This window comes from Scyliorhinus canicula, chromosome 9, assembly GCF_902713615.1.
Source record: "Scyliorhinus canicula chromosome 9, sScyCan1.1, whole genome shotgun sequence".
Taxonomy (NCBI): Eukaryota; Metazoa; Chordata; class Chondrichthyes; order Carcharhiniformes; family Scyliorhinidae; genus Scyliorhinus; species Scyliorhinus canicula.
The window spans coordinates 128,692,436-128,718,940 of record NC_052154.1 but is presented as its reverse complement, the minus strand read 5'-3'; the positions used below and the strand labels follow the sequence as shown (position 1 = coordinate 128,718,940).

Here is a 26,505-nt window from a genome sequence, read left to right as displayed (position 1 = left end):
CCGCCACGTCTTGCCGGGCAGCTGAGGAGAAAGATGCCAACTGCGCATGCGCGGGTTGGCGTTGTCCAACCTGCGCATGCGCGGCTGACGTCATCGGCCGTGTCAGCCGCCGTGACGCTTGACGTGCGGCCTTGACGACCGTCGGCAAGGCCGCGCCGCCATGACGCACGGGGCCGCGCTCCTAGCTCCGCCTGGGGGGAAGAATCGGCCCTGGAAGTGGCCGTGAAGGCTGCTGTGGGTCACGGCCTGTCCCACGGCAGCCTTTACGATTCTCCGCATTTGCGGAGAATCTCGCCCATGATCTTCCAGCTGTTCATGCTGGCAGTATCTTCCGAACCTGGTAATGGCACCCCACCGCTGTGGTTTCCTGGTCTTGTGGACTGGATTCAATGGGAAATCCCATTGACAGCAGCGGGACCAGAAGATCCCACCGCCCAGAAACACGCCACATCTTGCCCTATTTCCAAGAAATTCTGGCAATGTCTATGCACCCAAACAGTGACTAATATCAACAGTTTATGCAGTCTCCTCAGAAGTAAACAGACTGGACTTCCGTCTCACCGTAACTTCCTAGATGTTAAGAAGAAATTGCATCATAATGCCCATGAATAACTTCTGGACATTTAAAATTACTTTTAAGTTCCACAAGTTGTTTTATGAGACAAGAAAGCCAAAGGATTGAATGCAAATATATCATTAAAAGATAAAAGAAATAAACAAATATAGTTAACAAAATGGGTAAAAGGACCGAGAAAATAAAAAGTGCTAACATGTGATAAATACTGCACAAATCAACAACAACTTTTAAGTTTAAAAAGTCTACATGAAAAACATAAAATACCATGGGCTGGATTGTCCGGGCCCCCAGTCACGTGTTTCTCGGTGGTGCGCCGTTTGCTGACGGTGGTATTCTATCTTCCCGCTGCTTGGGATTTTGCATTGTAACCACCCCACAAAACCCGCTGGCGTAGTTGCACTGCCAGTGGGAAAAGAGAATCCTCACGACAGAGAATTCTGGCCCTTTTCAGATTTCAGAATGTTTTAACCATTTTCCCACAGAAAACGTTAAAAGAGTTACCTTTGAATTTTAGTTTATAAAAGGATAGTCCATTCAGACAGTTTAGAAAACTGGGTAAAATGTGAGTTAATATACTCGTAGAAGTTAATTTTAACAAACTCTGTGCACAAGAAAAAAAACATTTGCCTGTCTTCATGAATAAGTTAATGGTAATGTATGGTGCTGTGCGTTTCTCTGAAGAGAATAAAAATAATTAGGTATTGTTTGCTCACCTCTTCAAGTCGCCATTTGTTTGCTATTCGCACATAATTACCTGGATGCCCATTGATCCTGTCACAAAAAGAAATCTATTACCAAATGCAGTGACTATGCAGCATACTAACACAACTGAATAGTGCACTACCACTGTACATTCATGTGGAAATATACATTTACATGGAAATTATGAAATACAGTTTCAAATACAACACAAAAGCAAAACACTGCAGTTTTTGGAATTTTAAAATAAAATCAGAAAATGAATCTGCAGAGAGAAAAACAGAGTGAATATTCAGATTGATCAGAACTAAACCCTCCTTTAGTAGCAGTGACAAGTGTCCATTCCTGGTAAATTTAGATTTGATATTGCTTCCAAGTTGCCATGCACACAGACTTTATGAAGTCATGAGTGAAATCACAATTCTCCTTATAGGTGCCTGAGGTCAGAGGAAAAAGAGAGTGCAGTACAAGTTATAATTCATGCATTTAGCACCACGGCTCTTCATTTTAGCATAGTTCGGCAAAATCAAAGAATGAAATCAACAGCAGGGCAGGTGATAACTAGTGCAATTTAATTCAGTCCAAACTTCTAAACCTCATCTTTACGAGGCCAATCATCTGCTCAGCTGGTAATCAGGTGGACGCATGTGCTTCATTGTAGCTCTCCTCAGGAACATTCTGTGGATGGTGAACTAGCGACATCAGCCACCTCTTCTGGGGTATCCCTTGTCTGTGAGGAGCCAGAAATTGCCATTTAAAAACCTGTGACACCTGGCAGTGGCTCAGAATGTATGGAATGTAGAGCTCCCTGGGAACCCAGCACAGACATGCAGGATTTTCCTTCTGTGATCACAAATGAGCTGAATGTTTGAAGAATTAAATCCTTTTTTATTGATGAACATGACAGGATTTTGCTAGGGATATCTCACGGCCACATGTGAACAGTCAATTGTGCTCTGCACTTGTGGGAAACCTGAGTTTGCTGCAAATTCCAACGCTATTTCAGCCTGGCTTTCAGGATCCAAATGGAATTGTGCAAATTGTGCGCTCTCCTGAACAAGGTATCTGTGAACTCTTGTATGCATTTGTGTGTCACTGAGTGGGAGGTGCTATACAATTTCCGGTGGAACCCTGGAAGGATCCACTGGCAAAGAAGTTCAAGGCTGGCAGTGACCTTCAATGCCACCATCATGGAATGCCTCCAAGTCCTTATCGCTGCAGCTCATCCTGAAGGAGCTGGCAGATGCTGGACACATTGAGGTGCCTCTGGCATTGTTTTACATTCATTTCTAGATAATAGCACAACCTGCATGCGATCCACCCGTTTGGGTTAATGATTACATTTGCAGTAGATCCTGTATGCCAGCATCTTGACTTTCTTGTGGACACACGGCCTCTTGCCTCTCAGGCCATTGTTCTTCCTGGCCCTGTGCCAATATGCAACAGGCCACCCTTCTCCTCATCTGGATGAGAGTCAGTACTAAGGCAGGGTTGCCTGCAGCTTGCATCCTCAACACCTCAATGGAATGTGAATGCACTGAAGTAGTAAATTTAGTGAGAAAAATTATTATAGGTTTCCCTCCATCTCAAAGCCAGCAGCCCATTGTTAAGTCCATTGCCTGACCTCTGTCTAGACATAGCATTCCCCCAGTCCATCCCATCCTTTCCAGTAGATGATCCTGGAGCTTCAGAGATGGGTATTCCCCCCACCATTCATTCATGACTGTGCATGGGGACATTGCTTTTTGAAAGGGGTGATGAGAGTCATGTGTGAGATGTCTCTCCATGACACCATACTGCTTGCCACCATCATCTTTGGGACTCTCTAGAAAGACCATTGCTTTGACATCACAGAAAGTCTAAGCATATTAGCTCTTGTCAGACATGACCATTTAGCAGAGGATGGAGGTATAAAGTTGCAAGTTGGCTGTTGTGCACTAGCTGTGTCTCTTCGAGGGATCCACCTCCCTCCCTCTCTTCATCCCTGCCTCTGACTGAAGCAGGTGGCAATGGCACAAAATAAATAGCAGTGCCACATCTTGCTGGGATCTCATAGTTGTGAGACCTGTATACACTTGACCGTAGAGAGAACTGAGCATGTCGATACCCAGTTGCCTCATAATTATTAGGCCGTCCCTTTAGTTGACCATTTGTGCTGAATTCCATCCATCGAAGAAGACATTCCAACCACATTGAAGGATCTCAGTAACTGACTGAATGCGTGGTCAAGTTCAGATTTGAGAAATGGTACTGATGTCAAAGTCGTGGAAGAGTGAAGTTGGCCAGGTGAACGCCACTTATATACAGTTGTAAAACTGAACATTCTAATTTCCTGCTGGCAGGAAACTTAATTTGAGAGGAAACTTAATTCCTGCAAGGTGGCCTTTTACTGAGAATGCACAAAATACTAATATATGCAAAAGTGTCCCAACACCGTTTGTTGGGAAAATCAACCCATCAATCTACTTTAGAAGTCCTGAGAATGTAATTGCTGCAGTTAATCCTGATATCAAAAAAGAGATTTTTGGCTTCATGCCAAATTAAGTTCCTCCCACACACCATGATTCCCACTGCTGGTTGGTCTGCAAGAATTTACCCATTAACTCTGCACCCTTCTCCACAGCTTTTGCCAGAGTTGCCCCATCTCGACTGCAAACAGTTTATTTTAATTTGTTCATGGGATGTGGGCGTCACTGGCTCGGCCAACATTTAATGCCCATCCCTGAGGGCATTAAGGGTCGACCACATTGCTGTGGATCTGGAGTCACATGTAGGCCAGGCCAGGATGTAAGGATGGCAGATTTCCTTTGCTAAATGACACTGTAAAGCAGATGGACTTTTACAACAACGGTTTCATGGTCGTCATTAGACTTTTAATTCCAGTTTTCATTGAATTTAAACTCCACTAACTGCCCTCGCGGGATTCAAAGCCAGGTCCCCAGAGCATTACTCTGGGTGTCTGGGTTACTCGTTCAGTGACTATACCACTACACCACCTCCTCCCCAGTTGCCGAAACAATGGGCAGAAATATATCTAAACAGACCAGGATGCAGCAAAGAGTGCTGTAGCAGATCAGGAACCCAATTGTCATTACAACGGTGATTCTAACTTGGCATAATAGAACATCTTAATTCCAAGTTTTTGAACTAATCAGAGAGAGCAGATGAGATGATTTACCGAGTCTGTTAAAGAAACTGGATGCAATTCTCCGTTTCCTGACGGTGAAATCGTGAAATGCGATTGGGCGGAGAATATGTTCCGACGCCAATATCGCGGCAGGTGCCGATTTGACGCCTAATATCAATTCTCCTTCACCTTGACAGCGCGTCAATGCATACCGGAATGCATGTACAGTAAACACTGTTTGCATATCATTTGTGGGCCCCACCTGGTATTCTCTGGGGCCTCTGCGATTTGTCTCCTCTGATGGGCCAAGTTCCCGACGGCGTGGTTCACTCGTGCTTTTAAAAATCATGAAACCGGCATCATGGCTGATGAGGGAGAGAGAAGGTAGGACACACACACAGAGGCGTGACTGTGTCCTACTGGGCTGAACACCAGCCAGGCTGGCTGGGGTCAGGATAGGGGTAGGCCTGCCAGGGCCAGGGGAGATGGGGAGTGACAGGGGAACAGGCCAAGTGGCCAGAGTGACCCCCCCCCCCACATGATTGGGGCGGTGTCCAGGCACAGACTACCATTGCCGCGGCCTGCAGGGCAGCCACCTTGCTGCGCACTCCGCTGACCATCCATCTTTGCCACTGTGGCACCAGCTGTATGGGCGCCTCCATCTCCTACACCAACCCGGCCACCACCTGACGGCGGCCTGTGCAGGCAATGCCTGCAGTAGCCCCTATGGGGGGGGCACAGTGCATAACCCTGGCAAGGGCAGTGCCAGGCAATGGTACCCCGGCATCAGGGACAGGCGCCAGGGCCAGAGGCACCCATGGTGCCAGCCACCGATGGGGCCAGGGGTGCGAGGCCACCATGTAGCCTGTTGGGTTCAGGGGTGCGCACCATGCTAACATCTCAACCTTTCACTCCCTGTAGACAATGGATATTGGAATTCTACCAGCAATGGTGGCCTTCCTGCAAGTCCCTACAGTCCTCGGGGACACCCTGCAGCTGTACGGCCTGGAGCTGCTTGAGGAGGAAGCTGCAGCAGCGGGACAAGTGGCAGCTGCCCAGGATGGAAATGAGCCGCCCAACAGGCCGAGAAGGAGGCAGTGCCAGCGTGTGCATTGCATTCATCCTGGCACATTCGACGGTTCCTGACATGTTTGAGAGGCCCGCATCCCCGACCGGCCGGGTGGTTGGCTTCTGAGTGACAGGGGCTATCCACTGCGGTCGTGATTGATGACACCTATCCAGAGACCGATGCCAAGATCCGCTACAACGACGCCCATATAGCGAGGAGCGTGATCGAACTGTGCTTCGTCCTCCTGAAGATGCGGTTCAGGTATCTGGACGTACCAATGGCATTGTGACTGCACACGGTGTGCGTCCCATGATGTCCATGTGGAATGGGTGAAGCATTGCGACCCAGTGTCAAACCGGCGCCTGCCACGATTCCGGCATCGGAAGCCAATTTTCCGCCCGATCGCCATTCCCGATTTCGGCGTCGGGAAACGGAGAAGCCCACCCTACACATTCCCATCTCTGGACTGCCCATTAACTCAAAGTTATTTGACTTCAGGCATGATCATGTGGGCTGTACTGTACTCAGTCTCATGTTAACCCTTTGGGTATCAGGTCCTTGTCCTACACTTCCCCCAGCCTGGATGGAGACTGACATGAGCTTGCTTCAGATCTAATATTGCGATAGGTCTTGTGTTGTAACATTAATGCTACAACTATAAATTATTATTACACAACATTATTTCATCATTATAGCAAGCACAAGCAACGTTAACATTAATGACATGCATTAACAATGTTCTTACTACCCTATCACCCCCCCCCACTCCTTAAAGTCCTTGATGTCAGAGATTCAGGCAGTAGGTGTTCTACCCTGCCTCATCTCATTTCATTAAGGATAAGCAACAACACCTCCTCCACGATAGTCCTCAATACCAGGGCCCTGCAAGGCTGCATACATAGCCTCCCAGTATATTCCATATACACACACAACTGTGTGGCAAAATTTGGATCCAACTTCATCGACAAGTTGGCTGATGACACGACGTAGTCGGTTGGATCTTGAACAATGATGATTCAGAGTACAGAAGGGAGATAGAAAACCTAGTGGAGTGGTGAGCAACAATCTCTCCCTCAACATCAGCAAAACTAAGAAGCTGGGTCATTGACTGCAGGAATTGAAGTATCGTACACACCCTTGTCTGCATCAATGGTGCCGTGGTGGTGATGGTTGACAGCTTCAAATTCCTAAGTGTGCACATCACCAAGAATCTGTCCTGGCCCAAACATGTTGACGCTACCACCAAGAAAGCATACAGCGCCTATACTTTCTCAGGAAACTAAGGAAATTCGGCATGTCCACATCGACTCTTACCAATTTTTATAGATGCACCATAGAAAGCATCCTATGTGGCTGCATCACAGCCTGGTATGGCAACTGGTCAGCCCAAGAGCATAAGAATCTACAGAGTCGTGAACATAGCCCAGTCCACCACACAAAACTGCCTATCATCCATTGACTCTATCTACACCTTCTGCTGCCTGGGGAAAATGGAAGCATAATCAAAGACCTCTCCCACCATGGTTATTCACTCTTCCAACCTCATCCATCAGGAAGGAGATACAAAAGTCTGAGAACACGTGCTAACAATTCAAAAACAGCTTCTACCCCGCTGTTACTAGACTCCTGAATGACCCTCTTATGAACTGAACTGATATCTCCACACATCTTCACTACTGAGTAGTACTACACTCCATGCTTCATCCAATGTCTGTGTCTATGTATTTACATTGTGTATCTATCGTATGTCCTGTTTTTTCATGTAGGAACGATCTGTCTGGACTGTATGCAGAACAATATATTTCACTGTACCTCAGTACACGTGACAAAAAACCCAAATCCAAATTTGTCGCCCGGTTGGACATGCAGTGGGTTGGGGGTCGTACTGGGAATGTAGGCATGGCTTCATTTGTTACTTCCATTAATTGATAGTTCCTGGTAGATGTGGTTCGTCTGGTGGTGATTAGTTGAAGTTAATCCTGATCACTTCTTTTTTTGAGTGAACAAAGCTGGTATTCATCAGGTTGCCAGTGTTTTTTCTTTGTTTACCTTTTTGGGCATCTAGAAACTCTTTGCGATTGAGAGACATTCTGTCCATGGATAAGTGGCTCACTTTTGTTCAGTTGCATAGTTTCCATGAAGCTGCTACCTGGTTCCTGCAGCTGTGGTTTTGGCACCCTGGCTGGAGGTTGTCAACATTGTGTGGTTGGCATGTCCACCAACTGTATGTAACATTGTTGCTGGTGACTGGGTGTTGGACTCCCTCTCTGCTGTAAAGATGGGGGCTGCCTGTGTAAGCTGGGGTCTCGATTGTGCAGCTTACCAAAATGCCTTGTCTGTAACAGTGGAAGCACTGGCAGTACTCGCAGGACATTTCCTGTGAGGGCTCTTGGCGCTGCAATGAAAATGAAAATCGCTTATTGTCACGAGTAGGCTTCAATGAAGTTACTGTGAAAAGCCCCTAGTCGCCACATTCCGGCGCCTGTCCGGGGAGGCTGGTACGGGAATCGAACCGTGCTGCTGGCCTGCTTGGTCTGCTTTAAAAGCCAGCGATTTAGCCCAGTGAGCTGGCAAGGTCATGCGGCGGGGTGGTTCAGAGACCCCAGTAGTGGCCAAAGACTTCATTATGGAGCATAAACTGGGGTAAAACTGAGCAGACAATGCTTGGGAACCGGGGTGGTAGCACTTTCTAATGTTTGGGAGGTTGTTTGAAGTGGGAGTAGGGATTGGAGGATTTTCGTCTTTTTTTGGGGGGGTGATGTACATTCAATTGACCACAGAAGCGAGGTTGTAGTCCGAACTGAAGGCTTTAATAGACAAGATGTTTCCCCAGCAGCTCAGGTACAGAAAGAAAGCTGTGGGGAATACACAGGATCTTATACCCCGCCTTACTGGGCGGAGCTACCATACAACTCTAACCAATGGGTAACTAGTGTTACATAACATCGGGCCAATAAGCAGCGAGCCTTCTCCACCAATGGTGTCTCGGCATTGCTAGTTACCATAATACCTCTAATCATACTACCACATTCATCCCCTGTTGAAAAGGAAATCCGGCGGGGGGGGGGGGGGGGGCGGTGGCGGCTTGGTCACCGACCATAACTGGTGGTCCGCACGGGTTGAATAGCATAACTGGTAGTATGACTAGTGTTGAGGTACTGCACTACTCTCGTACTGCATCTGCCCACTGGCCCATAACTATTTACAAAGACATAATGCAGTTTCGCAATTTCACAATTGGCCATGTACATGTCACATTAAAAGTCTATATACAGTTCATAGCGACACAATCAGACGGTCGGGGGCCTTGGTTGTCCTTTGCGATCGACGGAGCTTCGGCGGAGACGTCGGTGGAGGTGCATGTGTCTGACTCTGGGAGTGTGGATCCAGTCCCCGTAGCGGCTTCAACACCCCTAGATGGCGCTGGTGAGGGTGGCCGACCCAGGGAGGTGGCGTCCAGACCTCTACATGGCGCTGGTGGGGAGGCTGACTGACCAGGGAAGGGAGCATTTGTGGAGTGCCGCGTTGGGCGGGTCCAGGCAGGGCCAGCGGGAAAAACGGTTGTCCAGGGCAGGGGGCGACAGTGAGGTGCGCCGGTGGGGGGAGAGTGGGGCTGGTGGCGAGGGCGAGGGAGGGGATCCGGTGGGCGCCAGGTCCCGTAGGGAGACCGTGCCTTGTCGGCCGTTGGGGTACTCTACGTACGCGTACTGGGGGTTAGCATGGAGTAGATGGACCCTCTCGACCAACGGATCCGACTTGTGCGCCCGCTCGTGTTTCCGGAGCAGGATGGACCTGGGGGCTGCCAGCCAGGTCGGCAGCGAGATCCCTGAGGAGGACTTCTAGGGAAGACAAGGAGATGTTCGTGAGGTGTTTGGTTAGTTGTAGTGCATAACAGAGACCGGATGGAGTGGACAACGTCTGGGAGGTCCTCCTGCCAGCGGGGGACTGGGAGATTCCTGGACCGTAGGGCCAGTAGGACGGTCTTCTAGACTGTTCCGTTCTCCCTCTCAACCTGTTCGTTACCCCGGGGGTTGTAACTGGTCGTCCTGCTCGAGGCAATGCCCTTGCTAAGCAGGAATTGAGGCAGTTCGTCACTCATAAAGGAGGACCCCCTATAACTGTGTATGTAGGCGGGGAATCCGAACAGGGAGAAAGTGCTGTGGAGGGATATGATGATGGTGGTTGTGGTCATGTCGGGACAGGGGATGGCGAACGGGAAGCGGGAGTACTTGTCAATCACGTTGAGGAAGTATGTGTAGCGGTTGGTAGAGGGGAGGGGACCTTTGAAGTCCATGCTGAGGTGTTCAAAGGGACGGGGAAGCCTTTATCAGACCCGCTTTCTCCAGACCTTAGAAGTGTGGCTTGCACTCCGCGCAGATGTGGCAGTTCCTAGTGACTGTCCTGACCTCCTCGATGGAGTAGGGCAGGTTGCGGGTCTTTACGAAATGGAAGAAACGAGTGACCCCGGGTTGGTAGAGGTCCTCGTGAAGGGCTTGGAGGCGGTCCACTTGTGCGTTGGCACATGTGCCGCAGGACAGGGCATCAGGAGGCTCATTTAGCTTCCCGGGACGATACAGGATCTCGTCGTTATAGGTGGATAATTCGATCCTCCACCGCAGATCTTATCGTTCTTTATCTTGCCCCACTGTGCATTGTCGAACATGAAAGCTACCGACCGTTGGTCCGTGAGGAGGGTAAACCTCCTGACGGCCAGATAATGCCTCCAATGTCGCATAGCTTCTACTATGGCCTGTGCTTCCTTCTCGACCGAGGAGTGGCGGATTTCGGAAACATGGAGGGTACATGAGAAGAAGGCCACGGGTCTGCCCGCTTGGTTGAGGGTAGCCGCCAGAGTTATGTCAGACGTGTCGCTCTCGACTTGGAAGGGGAGGGACTCGTCGGTGGCGCGCATCGTGGCCTTTGCGATATCCACTTTGATGCGGCTGAAGGCCTGGCGGGCCTCTGTCGACAGAGGGAAAGTAGTTGTTTAGATAAGAGGACGGGCTTTGTTGGCGTAGTTGGGAAACCACTGAGGGTAGTAAGAGAACCCGAGGCAGCGCTTCAGAGCCTTGGAGCAATGAGGGAGTGGGAACTCCATGCTTTCCGGGTCGGGGCCTATCACTCCATTTAGCACTGCGTTGCTGAGGATGGCTAGGCGGTCGGTGCTAAACATACATTTATCCTTGTTATACGTTAGATTCAGGAGTTTTGCGGTCTGGAGGAATTTGCGGAGGTTGGTGTCATGGTCCTGCTGATCGTGGCCGCAAATGGTGACATTATCGAAATACGGGAATGTTGCCCGTAAACCGTATCGGTCGACCATTCGGTCCATCTCTCGCTGGAAGACCAAGACCCCATTTGTGACACCGAAGGGAACCCTTAAGAAGTGGTAGAGTCGCCCATCCGCCTCGAACGCAGTGTACTTGCGATCACACGCGCGGATGGGGAGCTGGTGGTAGGCGGACTTTAGGTCTACCGTGGAGAAGACCTTGTTCTGTGCGATCCTGTTGACCAGGTCGAATATACGGGGTAGGGGGTACACATCCAGTTGCGTAAATCTGTTGATAGTCTGGCTGTAGTCGATGACCATCCTGTTCTTGTCCCCGGATAGCTGGGCACCTTCCTTAACTTAACCTGGCCCTTCACACAGAAGTGTGTCTTCTGCAGAAAGACCAGCCCCGCTTTCAAGCTCCTGAGGTGTGCCGACACACGCGACCTTTTAACTGGCCCATTCAGTCCCCGGGTTTTCCACGTTACCAGCCTTTCCGGAGGCTTGCGCCTCCAATTCCCTCTATTATCAGTTATTTTCCCCACTTAACCCCCACCCTCTTAATTCCACCCTATACCTAGCCGATTCCAGATGACCCCCTTCTCTGCCCCTGACCATGTCATCTCTCACCCCCTGCCACGTCACAACAACAACCCCACCCCCCACCACCTCACTTCTATTCACCAGAATCACCTGCTAGCGCGGCAGCCCCTGCCCAAAGGAACCTCCCAATGTCCTCCCCTTCCCCCCTCCACCCCTCAGCTCAAGGAGGAAGGCTCCATGCTTACCTTACCCTCCCCCACCCAAACAAAGACTTCTCCTGAACTCCAGGCAGCCTTCTCCGAAAGCAAACAAACAAATGTTAAACACAAACAGTCTCGTAAAACAGGAGGGAGGCTGGGAACATCCATCCCCACATAAACGTTTCACCCCTACAACCCCTTACAATCCCAACAGTAAACAACAATCCCCCTGTGGTAGTATGACTAGAGGTATTACGGTAACTTGCAATGCCGAGACACCATTGGTGGAGAAGGCTCGCTGCTCGTTGGCCTGATGGTATGTAACACTAGTCACCCATTGGTTAAAGTTGTAAGGTAGCTCCGCCCTGTAAGGCGGGGTATAAGAACCCGTGTATTCCCCATAGCTTCCTTTCTGTACCTGAGCTGCTGGGGAACCATCTTGTCTATTAAAGCCTTCAGTTTCGGACTACAACCTCGCTACTGTGGTCAATTGATAGTGCATCAGGCGGCATTTAAGAAGGCAAAGGCAGCGTTATATCTGAGTAGAGTGAGCAAGGCTGCAGGTTACCTATGGGCCAAAGGGCCACTATTTCAATATGGCAGAGGTCTTTGTTAAAGAACACGGCCTTGGACTCAGTGACTGGAGTTAGGTGGGGACTGTTCTTGTTGTTTATGGGATGGGTTTGTTTGGGATATCTTGGATACTATATATATTTGTTGTCAAGGGTTTGCATACGTTATGTGTGGGGAGAATGACGGGCAGCATGGTGGCGCAGTGGTTAGCATTGCTGCCTCACGGCGCCGAGGTCCCAGGTTCGATCCGGGCTCTGGGTCACTGTCCGTGTGGAGTTTGCACGTTCTCCCCATGTTTGCGTGGGCTTCACCCCCACAACCCAAAGATGTGCAGGGTAGGTGGATTGGCCACGCTAAATTGCCCCTTAATTGGAAAAAATGTATTGGGTACTCTAAATTTATAAAAAGAAAAAAAAAGTTTGTGGGGGGGATGGGGGACAAATGTGGGTAGGGGTAGTGGTTAAAGTAATAGTAATGGAGAAACATGTGGCTGGATTCTCCGATTTTGAGACTAAGTGCCGCGCCGGCATGAGAACTGTGGCATTTTACGACAGAAAAACGGTGCAACAGCTATTCTGCTACTTTAAATGGGCTACCACCTTCGCCATGTGGGACGCAACCAATTCCATGAAAAACGGTGCCGGATTCGTGGGGTCCGTGATTGGTGCACATGAGGCTCACACGCCGCAGCCGCACTTAAACGATCCTTCCCCCCATACACACCCTCCCAGCCAACATGATGGCTGGAAGTAGAGCAGTGAGCTGAGCTAGACACCGTGGAGGAGAGAAGGATGACCCTGTACCTGGCCAGACTGGCATGTAGTGCCAGAAGAAACTCCACAACCTCCTAGGGCTGCCAGGGTGAGTTGGCTGCTCCATGCCCCTGGCACAAACCCCCCCCCCTCCAAGAGACAGCCGAGCCCCCACCCTGCCCCACATGCCAGCACCCATGCCCCGGCCACTGAGGCCACCACTCAACCACTGGGCTGCATGCTGTTTGTGTCCACCCCCATAGGAGAGGGCCGCGCACAACCATTGGGAGCGGGAGAAGACTGGGGGGGGGGGGGGGCACCAGAACTGCTGCTCGTGACCATGCCCAAGCAAAGGGCACTGGACGTGGTCGGCTACCCAGAGGAAAGGGAGGTCACTGAGGTGGAGTTCGGTGGCAGGTGAAGAAGTGAGACCCTGCTTAGTTGCGGATCGCCATGACATGTGTGTGGACTCCACAACCCCCCACACCCCTCCAACCCACACCCACCACTACCCTCAACCCACCCCCCCCACCCCCCAACCCCTTCACCCCACAATCCCAGAGACTATCACCTCGGTTGGGCACATTAGTGAAGTGGCTCCTGGGACATTATCTGGCGCGCACCGCACGTCACATCCGGTACAGCAGGTGGAGGTTGGAGCAGCCAAGGGTCCGGACGGGTCCCAGCCTCTGGAGCATCCAGTCCCAGCCACAGTCCAGATGCAGCAAGAGACCAAGGGACCACAAGAGGGGATGACGATAGGCATCCAGCACCTGCAGGGGCAGGTGGAGGAGTCAATCCACGGTGGAGGCATTGGAGGCGACGGTTTTGGTTATGGATCAGGTGTCGAAGCCTGGAACATTCTGTGCCGGCGGTGGCCGAGGCCCAGGACAGGTTTGCCCTCTCACAGCAGCCATGTGCCAGAGCCACCTGGACATTTGCAGCGGGGCTCCTCAGCATGGCCCAGTCACAGTAGGCCATGGCTAGGAACGTCGGCGGCATTGCCCAGGCGCTGATGACGCTGTGCTGTCGCTTAGTGGGGTGGCCCAGTCCCAGAGGGAGGTGGCCCAGACCCAGAGGGAGGTGGCACAGTCACAGTGTGATGTGGTGCAGTCCCAGATGGAGATGGCCCATTTCTTGTGATCCATGGCCACGAACGTGCAGACCCTGGTCGAGACCAGAGCGGGCCTCCAGGACTAGCCGCACCAGGTGGCGCCAGGGGATTGCTCCGCTCATACCCCTGCCCAATGGAGTAGCCCGAGGTCATCGGCCACCCCGAGGGAGGAGGTGGTGCTGGGGCATTTGCCAGTTACTCCAGCGGGTCCGGTGCCGGAACACTGCAGCACCTCAGGCTCACCCCCTCCTGTCCCTGGTGCATCTGGCGGGCAGAACAAGGCGGCACCATGACACACGTGACACCCGAGCAGCCACCGGACCCATCCAGGCCGGGTCGCCCCAGGAGACGCACGCCAACCGGAAACCCTGTCGCAGGGCAAGAGTCACATCAGGCTGCCTCCACCCTTGCTGTACCCCCGCGGAACGACCTTGGTATAGTGTTAGGGCCCACAAGGCCAGAAAGTTAGACACCAGTTAGGTTGGCACGGGCACATAGCACTGTTTAATTATTGGGGCTAGTTCACAGCCTGTGTATATATTTGTGCACAATAAAACCTGTCAACACCATAAAACCTACCTAAGTGCTCTGTCTGAAGGGTGTAGGGGTGGGCTGGTCTGGGCCAGCCGGAGGAGGTGGACGACGGGACGGGGACCAGTGCAGGCTCTGTGGGAGAACCATGTTCTCCACATCCCCCCCTCACCATACCCAGCGCCCCGACCCTAAGGGACTCGACTGGCCTGCTCGCATGCAGGCGCTAGCCAGGTGGAAGGTGCTACTGTGGGCATGAGTCAGACCACGTCAAACGATGTGGAGCACTGGAGCTCATCGCAGAGCGAACTGTCATCATCCTCTATCCCATGGACCAGACCTGCTGTAACCACCAACCCAGGGGCCCCAGCTCGTAGCGCCGCAGGTATGTATAACGGAAGGGTGTGCAAGCGGGCGATGTGGTGAGGGGGTGTGGGTCCGAGATATGTTGTCCATGCCCCTGGCCAGACCCCACCCCTCTCCACCCCCTCCCTCCTAGACGGTGAACCTGGAGGCGACTAGAGGGTCCCGTGTGCTTTGGCCCTGGCGATGACATTGTGCGGCCTCCCCTGCCTGCCCGGGTCCCATGTCCTGCTCATCATCCCCCTCTCTGGCATCCTGCTTGTTGGACAACCTGCCCTGCCTCCACATCCTCCTCCTCCAGCACATCGCCTCTCTGCTGCTCGAAGTTGTAGAGGATGCATCTGGCCACAACGATGCGGGCGGCCCTCTCAGCCTTGTACTGGAGGACCCCTCCAGAGTGGTCCAGGCACCTGAAGCGCATCTTCAGGATGCTGAAGCACCGTTTGATCTCACTGCTGGTCGCTCGATGGATGTTGTTATAGCGGGTCTCTGCGCCGGTCTGTGGTCTCCGGATAGGTGTCATCAGCCACTGCCGCAGTGGATATCCCCGTCGCCTAGGAGCCAACCCCTCAGCCGGTGGCGGGGGGGCGGGGGGGTGGGGGCAGTGTGCCCCTTCGATCATGTCAGGAATCACCGAGTGTGCCAGGATGACGGAATCGTGCACACTGTCCAGGTATCGGGCGCAGAGGAGCACGATGAGCAGCTGATGGTCACAGACCAGCTGGATGTTCATTGAGTGATACCTGCTTCTGTTAGTGTAGAGTGGTCTGTTATCCGCAGGTGCCTGTAGGGTGACATGCCTCCCGTCTATCGCCCCCTGGACCGGGGAATTCCGGCGATGGCAGCAAACACCACTGCCCGGGCATTCTGGTGGGCCCGGTCCACATGGAAATGGATGTAGTGAGGCACCTGTGCATATGGGGCCTCGGTGACGGCTCAGATGCACTTGTGCATGGAGGTCTGCGAGATCCCGGACAGGTCCCCACTCGGTGACTGGAAGGACCCTGCTGGAAGGACCTTGCCCTGGTTGGTCTGCCGGTGGGTGTCAGCCAGTTGGGCGGGGTATTTGGGCCAGGCGCGCTGTGGCAGAGTGCGGCATGAGCACACCCATATGGCCGGTCTCACTGTGTAGAACCAGGGGCCGAGGTGGGTGGTCAGTGGGTGTGCAGCAAAATGGCCACCGTAATGGCGGTCGGTGACTCCTCACCTCCTCGGCTCCCCACAGAAGTCCTTCCATCAGGTGCACGTATTTAAAAAGGAGTGACCCACCCGAGATTCTCTACCTCCGATGGGCCGGGTTCCCGGCTGCACGGTCCACGTGTGCTTTTAAAAATCGTGAACCTGGCGTGGTGGCTGCTGTGAGAGAGGAGGTAAGGCATGAAGAGGAGTGACCACTTATTTCTCACATAAGAGTAAAAAGCCTTGGGGTTTTCCTTGATCTGACCCGCCAAGGACTTCTCATGCCCCCTCCTAGCTCTCCTAAGCCCTTTTTTTTTAGCTCATTCCATGCTACATTGTAACCGTCGAGCGACCCAACTGAACCTTGTTTTCCCATCCTTACATACGCTTCCTTTTTCCTCTTGACAAGATATTCAACCTCTTTTGTGAACCATGGTTCCCTCACATGGCCATTTCCTCCCTGCCTGACAGGGACAGTTCCTTGAACAAGCTCCACTTTTCATTTGTGCCTTTCCCTGACAGTTTCTGTTCTCATCGTATGCTCCCTAATTCTTGCCTAATCGCATCATAATTACCCCTCCCCCAATTATAAACCTTGCCCTGCCATATGGCCCTATCCCTCTCCATTGTAATAGTGAAAGATACCGAATTGTGGTCACTATTTCCAACGTGCTCGGCCATAAACAAATCTAACACTTGGCCTGGTTCATTACCCAGTACCAAATCCAATGTGTGCCCCCCCCGCCTCTTGTCGGCCTATCCACATATTCTGTCAGGAAATCCTCCTGAACACACTGTACAAAAACTGCCCCATCTGAACTGTTAGACCTATAGAGGTTCCAATCAAGCCCAGCGCTCCCAGGCTCTTTGCATGTGAGCAAAGATGGCTACTCATCTCCTCGGCTCCCCACAGAGTCCTTCCATCAGGTGCACGTATTTAAAAAGGAGTACTAATCAGCGACAGCATGACCACTTGCTTTGGTGGCCGGTGAATGACAGGAGGCCGTTGGATGATGGATAGCTATCTTCAATGGTATGGAAATGGGATTGAAGTGCTGATAATTGATTTCTCACCGCGCTACGGCGCGATTCCAAATTCACCTGTGGGAGTTGGCCGGTTGCATCGCAAACTGCTACGAGGCCCGAATATCGCGCTCTCTGTGGCATTGGATAGCGGTGGGAAACCCACCGGCAGAGTTGGTGGGAAACTCACTGAAAAACCTGCTACAAATGAACTTTGAAATTTTTCCACTGAATTCCGCCCAATCTCTTTTACAATACTAGTAAATTTCTCATAACATTTCTCACAATGAATCAAGGACTTGCTAACTGATAAAAATTGGGATGTTTAGAGAAGTACCCACCTTCCCAGAAAATAAGCAATGTAAACGATGGAAGCAAACATTGTAACAAACTGGAATGTGAACATTTTTATAGTGAAGCTGTTTTCTCGAGCCAACACAGTGCGCTTTCTTTCTGCAAAACATGAGATCATTATAAGTGGATTTTTGATTTATCCTCACAATGACATTCCCTGTATAACTACAACTGTCCCATCTTCTTGCAATGTGGTTCAGCCCCAAAACCTCAATTCACTAGTATGATATTTTCCTTCATGTGATAGTGTTCATTGGTGTTAGATTTTGTTCTTTGGGCTCAGGCCCTTTATGAACTGAATTAAAGAGACTGCCTTGCAACCAGTGAACAGACAGAACTTTCACCAGTCAGGGCAGCAGCGTCTAACCCGTTGAACAAGCCAATGTCACTCACATCCATAACAAACTTCCCTGCTGTTTGAAATGTTCCCAACATTACACCGATGCACCACAGTCTCTAAAATACTTTGGGGTTATATCCAGTGGCATTCCAGTGCAATCTGCCAGATTGCGAAGGCATGGGTGTTCTGGACAGCTACCATTTTTGGCTTTGCAGGAGGTGAAATCTTAGTCTTCCCATTATGAGGCAAACAATGCAAACGGAGCTGCCCAAGGCTACAATTGGCAGTTGGGACTTCCCACATTGGGCACTGAGGCCTCCTGGTCACTAGATAGGCATAGTGGGCCTCAATGACAAGTCAAGGTTAAGATGGATGCTTTTTAAAAAATATTTTTCAATTGGCATGCCAGTGGGTTGAAGGGGATATGGTTGGAATTATGATAGTAGCCTGGAACACCTTTCCAATCGAAAGCAGGCAGTGGATTTTCCTGATACATGTGGAAGGCTTGTGGATATTTGAAACGATAATTTGTATGGAGTTTACAATGTACTGCAGAGTTATAAAATTACATACCCAACTGACACAGCTTCTTCGAAATTGTATAATTGACCTGGAATGTAAAATATCAACAATTAGTTTCTCATTCACTTTTTTAGGATAAAATATTTGCAGAACTCATAAATCTAGAAATTAATGTGTCCTAGTTTTTGGGCACAGGGGTTGCATTTTGCGACCCACAGGTACCGATTCTCAGGTGGGAAGTGCATAAAATTGATGTACGCACTTCATTTCCCCTGGTAAACCCACATTGCGCACCTCTCAGTAGTATTGGCAGCCTCGGACTTCCAGTGGCGGCATGTGAGAGGGAGATCACACATTAGGTCCAACCAGAATCCACATTTCTTAGGCCTTTTTGACAGTTTTTATCAGGAAATTTTCACATGAAAACATTCTGGATCAGTACTACAGGGTCCCCACACTGAAATCACACCAAAAGGGAAGGGGAAAGGAATCAAGAAACCCGATCAGCAGTTCTTCAGCGGATTCATAGTGGCCTCGCGTAGTTCCTCTGTAGAAGAAATGGCGACGTCAGCGCTGCAGCTATCACGCTCCCCGATTATGGTGGACATGGTCTCAGATGTGCTCGCTAGGGAGTTTACTATGCATTTGCTCCCACAGTCCAAAGATGTACGGGGTAGGTGAATTGACTATGATAAAATCCTCCTAAGTGTCCAGGGATGTGCAGTTTAAATTATGGGGTTGCAGGGATAGGGTGGGGTGTGGCAGGTAGACAAGGGCAGAATGCTCATTTGAAGGGTCAGTGCAGATTCAATGGGCTAAATGGCCTTCTTCTGCACTGTCGGGATTCTATGATGATTCTATGATTTCGAAAAGAGCAGAAGTCGGTGTCGGAGGGATTGCATAAGTCAATTGAGGAAGCACTGTCCGGGTGGAGCTGGATAAGACTTTCGAGGCGGTGAAGAAGAATGGGGGCAAGGTATTGGAGGGTGTGGAGAAGGCGCTGACAGGGCAAGGTGAGCATTAAAATTCGAGATGAGGGTGGAGGAGCATGAGAATGAGAGTTTGAAGGCTAAGGTCGGCAACCCTGAAAATCAAGGAGGCAGAGCCTCAGAGTCGTGGGGTTGCCGGAGGGAGTGGAGGGCTCGAATCCCGCTGAATATATATCACAGATGCATTGGACGATGGTGGGTGATGATGGTCTCTCTTCCCCAACCACCAGATGGTGGATAGGGCCCACCAAGCGCGATCATTATTCAGTTTCACAACTTCCAGGATAAGGAGAAGGTCCTGAGGTGGGTCAAAGAACACCGATTTGAAGTCGGAAGGAAGCCTTGTAAGGATCTGCCTTGTCAGGATACATCAGGATGTGGGGGCAGAGCTGACAAGGAAGCGACCTTCCTTTAACAAGGTGAAGGGTGGGCTCATTTGGTGGCTCCCACTTAAGGTGGATCTTATCAGCCTGTCCTCGCCCAAAGGGTGTAGTACATAGAACATAGAACAGTACAGCACAGAACAGGCCCTTCGGCCCTCAATGTTGTGCCGAGCCATGATTACCCTACTCAAACCCACGTATCCACCCTATACCCGTAACCCAACAACCCCCCCCTTAACCTTACTTTTATTAGGACACTACGGGCAATTTAGCATTTGAGGGCAAAAGGTGCAGGAGTGCCCAGGGAAGGTAATACTCCTCTGGTGTGGCTGGTGCATGGATCAGCGGATGAAGAGTGCCACGAGAAAGAATCATAGAATTTACAGCGCAGAAGGAGGCCATTCGGCCTATCGAGTCTCAGAATCAGAACCCCACACCTCCACCCTATCCCCATAACCCAGTAACCCCACCTACCCTTTTTGGACACTAAGGGGAATTTATCATGGCCAATCCACCTAACCTGCACATCTTTGGACTGTGGGAGGAAACTAGAGCACCCGGAGGAAACCCATGTACACACAGGGAGAACGTGCAGGCTCCACACAGACAGTGACCCAAGCCAGCATTCGAACCTGGGACCCTGGAGCTGTGAAGCAACTGTGTGAACCATTATACTACCGTGCTGCCCCTAGAAAGAGCATTTGGAGCAGGAGAGTTTTCGTGGTGTGCCACAGGTAAAGATGGCAGAAGGCAATGGGGCGCACTGCCGCCCAGTGGTTGACACAGCAGCTAGTTGAGTTCTTGAACAAGATCCAGCAGCAGAGGAAAGAGGTGGTGGAGCCGCTGAGTTCTGGGATTAAGCAAGTCGAGCAGAGGCTGGAGTCCAGGACCGGATGATTCAGAAAGTGGAAGAGGTGGTGGGGGAGCATGAGCATCAGATGGCCTCATTGGCCGCGAGCTGGGAGTGATGCGGGAAAGCCAGAAGAGACTGAGGGAGAAGATGGAAGACCTGGAGAACCACACCATGAGGCAAAATGTGAAGATTCTTGGGATACCTGAAGACATTGAAGATACGGAGGCCAGCTGGAGGAGCAGGGAGCTAAAGATAAAGGAGAAATGGGAAGCGAAGTTGGGAGGGGAGAGCAATTGGGGAGTATGGAGTGAGGCACTGCGAAGGGTAAACGGGACCTCCTCTTATGCAAGGAAGAGCCTGATACAGTTTAAGGTGGTGCACAGGGTGCATATGCCTCGGGCGAGAATGAGTGGGTTTTTTCAGGGGGTAGCAGATGAGTGTGAGAAGTGTGGGCAGAGGCCAGCGAATCACATGCACATGTTTTGGGGTTGCAAAAAATTGGGAAGATTCTGGGCGGGAGTGCTCGCAGCCTTAGCGAGGATAGTGGAGGAGGGAGTGGGAGCGGTGTGGGGGGGGGGGGGGGGGGGGGGGGGGGTTGGGGTGAAAAAGGGAAAAAATCTGTACAGACTGTAGAGTTGATTGCTGGGAAGTATGTTTCCTGGGGTGTTTATTTGCTGAAATCTGTTTTGATTCACGTTTGTAATAAAATACATTTTAAAAAAAAGATACATAGGCCGCTATGCATGTGGCGAAAATGTTGGAGATTTTGATGGGGAGGGTGTAATGCTCTTGTCAGATGGCCTGATTTATATTACAAGAATGTTTGTAGCTAAAGCTATAAATGATTTATTAACATGAACTGTGGGTCAACTATATACAAAACAACAGCTGAATAACAGTTATGATCCTGCACAAGCAAACTCTCTCTTCCCTGATCTCCAGTCAGTCTGAGGTCACCTGACTCTAACATTCACTTATATACTAGTGGGATTCCCAGTGGTCAGTTGGTGAATTACAACACAACCATGATATCGGCACATAGGAGGCCTTTGATCAGCCTCTCAAGGTGGACCGAGTGCACAGGGCGCTGAGGAGGAGGTCGCAGGTGCGTGAGCCACCGAGGGTGATGGTGGTGCGACTGCATCGCATTTTGGATACGGAAAAGATCCTAAGGCAGACCAAGAATATACCTGGGAAGGAAGTGAGCTGCGGGTCTACCAGGATCTGGGTGCAGAGTTGGTGAAGAGGAGGCCGGGTTCAACCGGATAAAGGTGGCCCTCTTTAAGAAGGGGGTGAAGTTTGGCGTATTATACCCAGCCGGCCTGTGGGCGACTTTCCAAAAACGGGAACTTTATTTTGACGCGCCAGAGGAGGCAATGGTCTTTACGAGGGACAGACTGCGAGGACATTGGACTTTGGAGTTTTGTGTGCTTTTTAAAATGTCTGGGGATGGGTTTGCCAGGGCCGGTCTTGGCAGGGGAGCAGTGATGGTGAGTGTGCTTTTTGTTACACTTTGTGTGTTGGCGGTGGGGATGGTCGGGGGGAATGGAGGGAAGAGAGGTTGGATGCTTTGAGCGGGGGCCACCATGCTATCTGGGTGGCCTAGTTAATGGGAGGCAGAAGTTGGGTTGCTTTTTGTTTGAGGGGGGGGTTGCTGACAAGGTTGTGGTTGGTGTCATGAGGTGACATAATTTTAAGGTGATTGGAAAAAGGTATAGGGGAGATGTCAGAGGTCGGTTCTTTACATAGAGATAATTTGGAGATGCCGGCGTTGAACTGGGGCGAGCACAGTAAGAAGTCTTACAACACCAGGTTAAAGTCCAACATGTTTGTTTCAAACACTAGCTTTTGGTGCACTGCTCCTTCCTCAGGTGAGGAAGTGTTGAAACAAACTAGTGTTTGAAACAAACCTGTTGGACTTTAACCTGGTGTTGTAAGACTTCTTACTGTGCTCACCCCAGTCCAATGCCAGTATCTCCACATCATGGCTATTCCAGGGATGGAGCGAGGCTGACAGAAGGGGCTTCTGGTGTTCCTGGCATGCCAAATCATCATTTCCAGGACATTGCACATGGCTCCTCGCTAGCACCTTCATCTTCTGAGCATCCATTATGCAGGTCCTGCAAGATTATCTCTTGATTATCGGGGTGACCACAAGAGCTCCCCATAGGAGGATACCTTGCTTTACACTCCTGCTGCTTCATGATGTGTAACTGTAGGGCTGCCGAGGAGCTTTCTGTATCTGGTAGTGCAGGATAATGTGACGTAGTTTTGCAAACACAGGATCCCTCTGGCTGCACATACGAATCTGCACGGCCATCAATGGCAGAGTATTCATGAACTTCAGTGATGCCATGATCTCGTTCGTTACTGGTGGTGGTGGGGAATGGGGGGGTGGAGGGAGGTGCGGTTCACAGGCAGTGGGAACCGGCTTATCCAGTTTCAACACTGGACCACTGGTGCAGCCCACTCTGCAGATCAGACGCTGTATGACACCCGAGCGCTTCAAGCACCGTAATTTGATTTCCCCCGTTGGAATTTTTGACGCTCGAGAGGTGATGTTTGAGTTGAGGGGGTGGATGGAAGGGTTCTACAATTCATGGGCATTGTTTACCCTGCACTTTCAAGAATTGGATGACATTGAACATTAGGAACGGGGGGCTGGGTGGGGGCGAAGTTGAGTGTATTGTTTATTGTTTGCCATGTGTGGGATGACCGTGGACTCTCTTTTGGTCTTTCTTGTTTTGTATTTGGGATGTAGCGAGGAGGTTTGGGTTTCCGTGTTGAAGGGGATGCTGGTTGGGGGTTGCTATTATATTTGTTATTGTTGGTAATCTTTTGTTGGGTGTATATTTGTTGAAAAAGTGGAAAATGAGAAGAATAAAAATGTTTTTTTTTTAAACTTGCCCTGCATAAACAAGTCCCTAAAGCGCTCAATACCTGCCTGCCACCACCTCTTAAACCTCGCATCCAGCCACACTGGCGCAAACCTATGGTTATTGCAGATCGTTGCCCACATCAAGGCACCCTCCAACCCCAAATTCTGCCTCCAGTGCCCCCACATCGTTAGGGCTGACACCGCCCTGGGCCTGCATATTAGCTGGCCGGTGAGAATCGTAAAGGCACCAACGAAAAAGCTCTTAAAGTCGTTCCCCTACACAATGCCGTCCCCACACCGACCCCTCCACCCATGGCTCATTTCCTCACCATTGCAATGTTCGGCACCCAGTAATTTATCATATTCGGCAACGCCAGACCCCTCTCTACCCCGTTCGCTCCCACTCCATAAAAGGTCGCTGCACCCACGGGGTCTTCCCCCACCCACGCACAAGTATAATGCGGGGAAATGTGAAATGGTCCATTTTGGCAGGAAGAATAAAGAATATCTAAATGGTGAGCGATTGTAGAGTTCTGAGATTCAGAGGGATCTGGGTGTCTATGTGCATAAATCACAAAAGTATAGTGTGCAGGTAGAGCAAATAATTAGAAAAGTTAATAGAATGTTATGATTTGTGGTGAGGTGAATTGATTAGAAAATATGGGAGGTTATACTTCAGTTGCACTGATGAGACAACATCTGGAGTACAGTGCACAGTATTGCTCTCCTTTAGGGAAAGATGTAAATGCTTTAGAAGCAGTTCAGAGAAGGTTTACCAGACCAATACCTGGAATGGATGGGTTATGTTATGAGGAAAGCTTGGACGAATTAGGCTTGTATTCACTGGAGTTTAGAAGAATAAGAGGCAACTTGATTGAAACCTTTAAGAACCTGAGAGGTCTTGACAGAGTGGATATGGAGAGGTTGTTACCTCGTTATCTTGAGTATCTTGAATAAGGGGCCACTACTTAAAAATAAAAGATTGCTCATTTGAGATGGGGAGAAATGTTTTCTCTCAGAGGGTTGTGAGTCTTTGGAACTCTTTCTCAAAAGGTTTTGGAAGCAGAAGCTTTGAATGTTTTCAAGGAAGAGCTAGCTAGATTCTTAATAGCAAGGGGGTGACAAAATTATCAGGAGTAAGCATGAATAAGGGTTGAGGTTACCTTCAGATTAGCTGTGATCTTACTGAATGATGTGGAGATGCCGGCGCTGGATTGTGGTGAGCACAGTAAGAAGTCTTACAACACCAGGTTAAAGTCCAACAGGTTTGTTTCGAATCACTAGCTTTCGGAGCACAGCTCATTCACCTGAGGAAGGAGCTGTGCTCCAAAAGCTAGTGATTTGAAACAAACCTGTTGGACTTTAACCTGGTGTTGTAAGACTTTTTACTATCTTATTGAATGGCAGAGTAGGTTAAAAGGGCCAGGTGGCCTGCTCCTAATTCATGTTTGTATGGTATCAATATTTCAATGGCATTAAGGATTACAGGAGAGGATCAAGAGTTATGGGAGGGAGGGAAGCCTGAACAATATGCTCCTGCAGTATGATGAGAAGGATTTCTGCAGGCAAATCAGGAGGGAGCTGGTCTGTTAGTGAAACCCCAGCATACCATCTTGAAAACTGAAGCAATGGTACAACAGCAATTACAAATGAGACACTGCTGCATTACACAAGGGAGGCCAATTAAAGGGACACACAACTGAACTGTGTATTACCAATTGAGGAGAGATGCGCAGCTGAGAAATATTAGAACCCTTTCAATGACAATGCAGGGAACAGGAGAATTAAGCAATGAAGCTCATTCATGCAAAACTAATTCCAAATCCTTCCACCAATCGGTCTCCTTATTCCAAATATGGAAATCACCCAAGCAAGAATTAAGTCAAGGGCAATTGAACAACCTGGAATGGTTTGTTTAAAGCAGGAGCTCAGAATCTCGTGCTGGCAGATTCACATAGAATTTACAGTGCAGAAGGAGGCCACTCGGCCCATTGAGCCTGCACCGGCCCTTAGAAAGAGCCACCCTATCCCCGTAACCCCACCTAACCTTTTTGGACTCCAAGGACTATTTAGCACGGCCAATTCACCTAACCTGCACATCTTTAGACTGTGGGAGGAAACCGGAGCACCTGGAGGAAACCCACGCAGACACGGGGAGAACATGCAAACTCCACACAGACGGTGACCAAGCCAGGAATCGAACCTGGGACTCTGGAGCTGTGAAGCAACATGTGCTACCCACTGTGCTAACGGGCCACCCAGTACATATGGAAACTCTGAGATCACCCTCCCTAATTAATCTCACTCCTTGATTAAACACTTGCACTCATCTGAATTTCAACAATTGTAATCATCTAGCAGCACAACCAAGCGCCTGACCAAAGCAATCTCAGTGCAGTCAGTTATGTTAAGGTGGGGGCTAGGCAGGAGGATACTGTTTGCCTTGAAATTGACCATGAGGTGGCCAAGATTTCAATAGGCTGTAGGTGCTGACATGGACGCCAAGCCCTCGAACCCATAGTCACTCACTAGTCATGGACCGAAGTAGGACCTTTGATGGTTGTTGCTCACTCATGAATTCTTCTCATTGACCCTGCAGAGAGATCTTCAGGAAGATGGAGGCTGGTATTATTGCTTCCTGCATAATTGCATACAGGCAGCAGAAAAGGCAGAAAATATTGGGTTGGCAGCACCATGTTTTCCAAAGGGAGGAGCTTCACCCTGGTCCCCTTCCGGTGCAGAGGATGAGGTTCATGGAGACATTGCGTATAGGTGCATCCCAAGACCAAGGGCCTACAGACCAGACGTCTTTTCTGCAGGTGAGCGAGAGACAGTGTCACCAATGCCGTTGAATCTTCAGAGATCTGGTGGCTCACCTCTGCTATTCTCCAGGAGTTGGAAGGACATCCATTGCCAGTGGCTCTGAAAGTCAACACTGCTCTTAACTTTGATGGGAGTCGTTCTTGCCAGTGTTCCACTCTGGATCCCTATGGCACTTGTCAAGCTTCCACCCACAGGTACATATCGGAGGTCACAAGCACCTTTTTGGCAAGGACCATAATTGTGCACTATGTTCAGAGATCGAGCTAACCAGGATGTCACAGCACTGGGCTTTGTGGTTATTTCCAGATTCACACACGTGCAGGTGCCATCCACTGCACACATAA

The 26,505-nt window shown here is 50.2% G+C and overlaps 1 protein-coding gene across 1 annotated transcript in view; it reads right to left on the bottom strand.

The window, feature by feature from the left end:
- LOC119971676 (anoctamin-9-like) overlaps positions 1-26,505 on the bottom strand; it is a 411,929-nt gene that overhangs the window by 147,821 nt on the left and 237,603 nt on the right. Inside the window, exons 14-16 of the mRNA XM_038807554.1 lie at positions 18,287-18,323; positions 17,361-17,472; positions 1,291-1,348 (exon numbers count right to left, since the gene is read on the bottom strand). Of these exons, the coding sequence (XP_038663482.1) occupies positions 1,291-1,348; positions 17,361-17,472; positions 18,287-18,323 (207 nt within the window). The remainder of the gene's footprint in view (positions 1-1,290; positions 1,349-17,360; positions 17,473-18,286; positions 18,324-26,505) is intronic.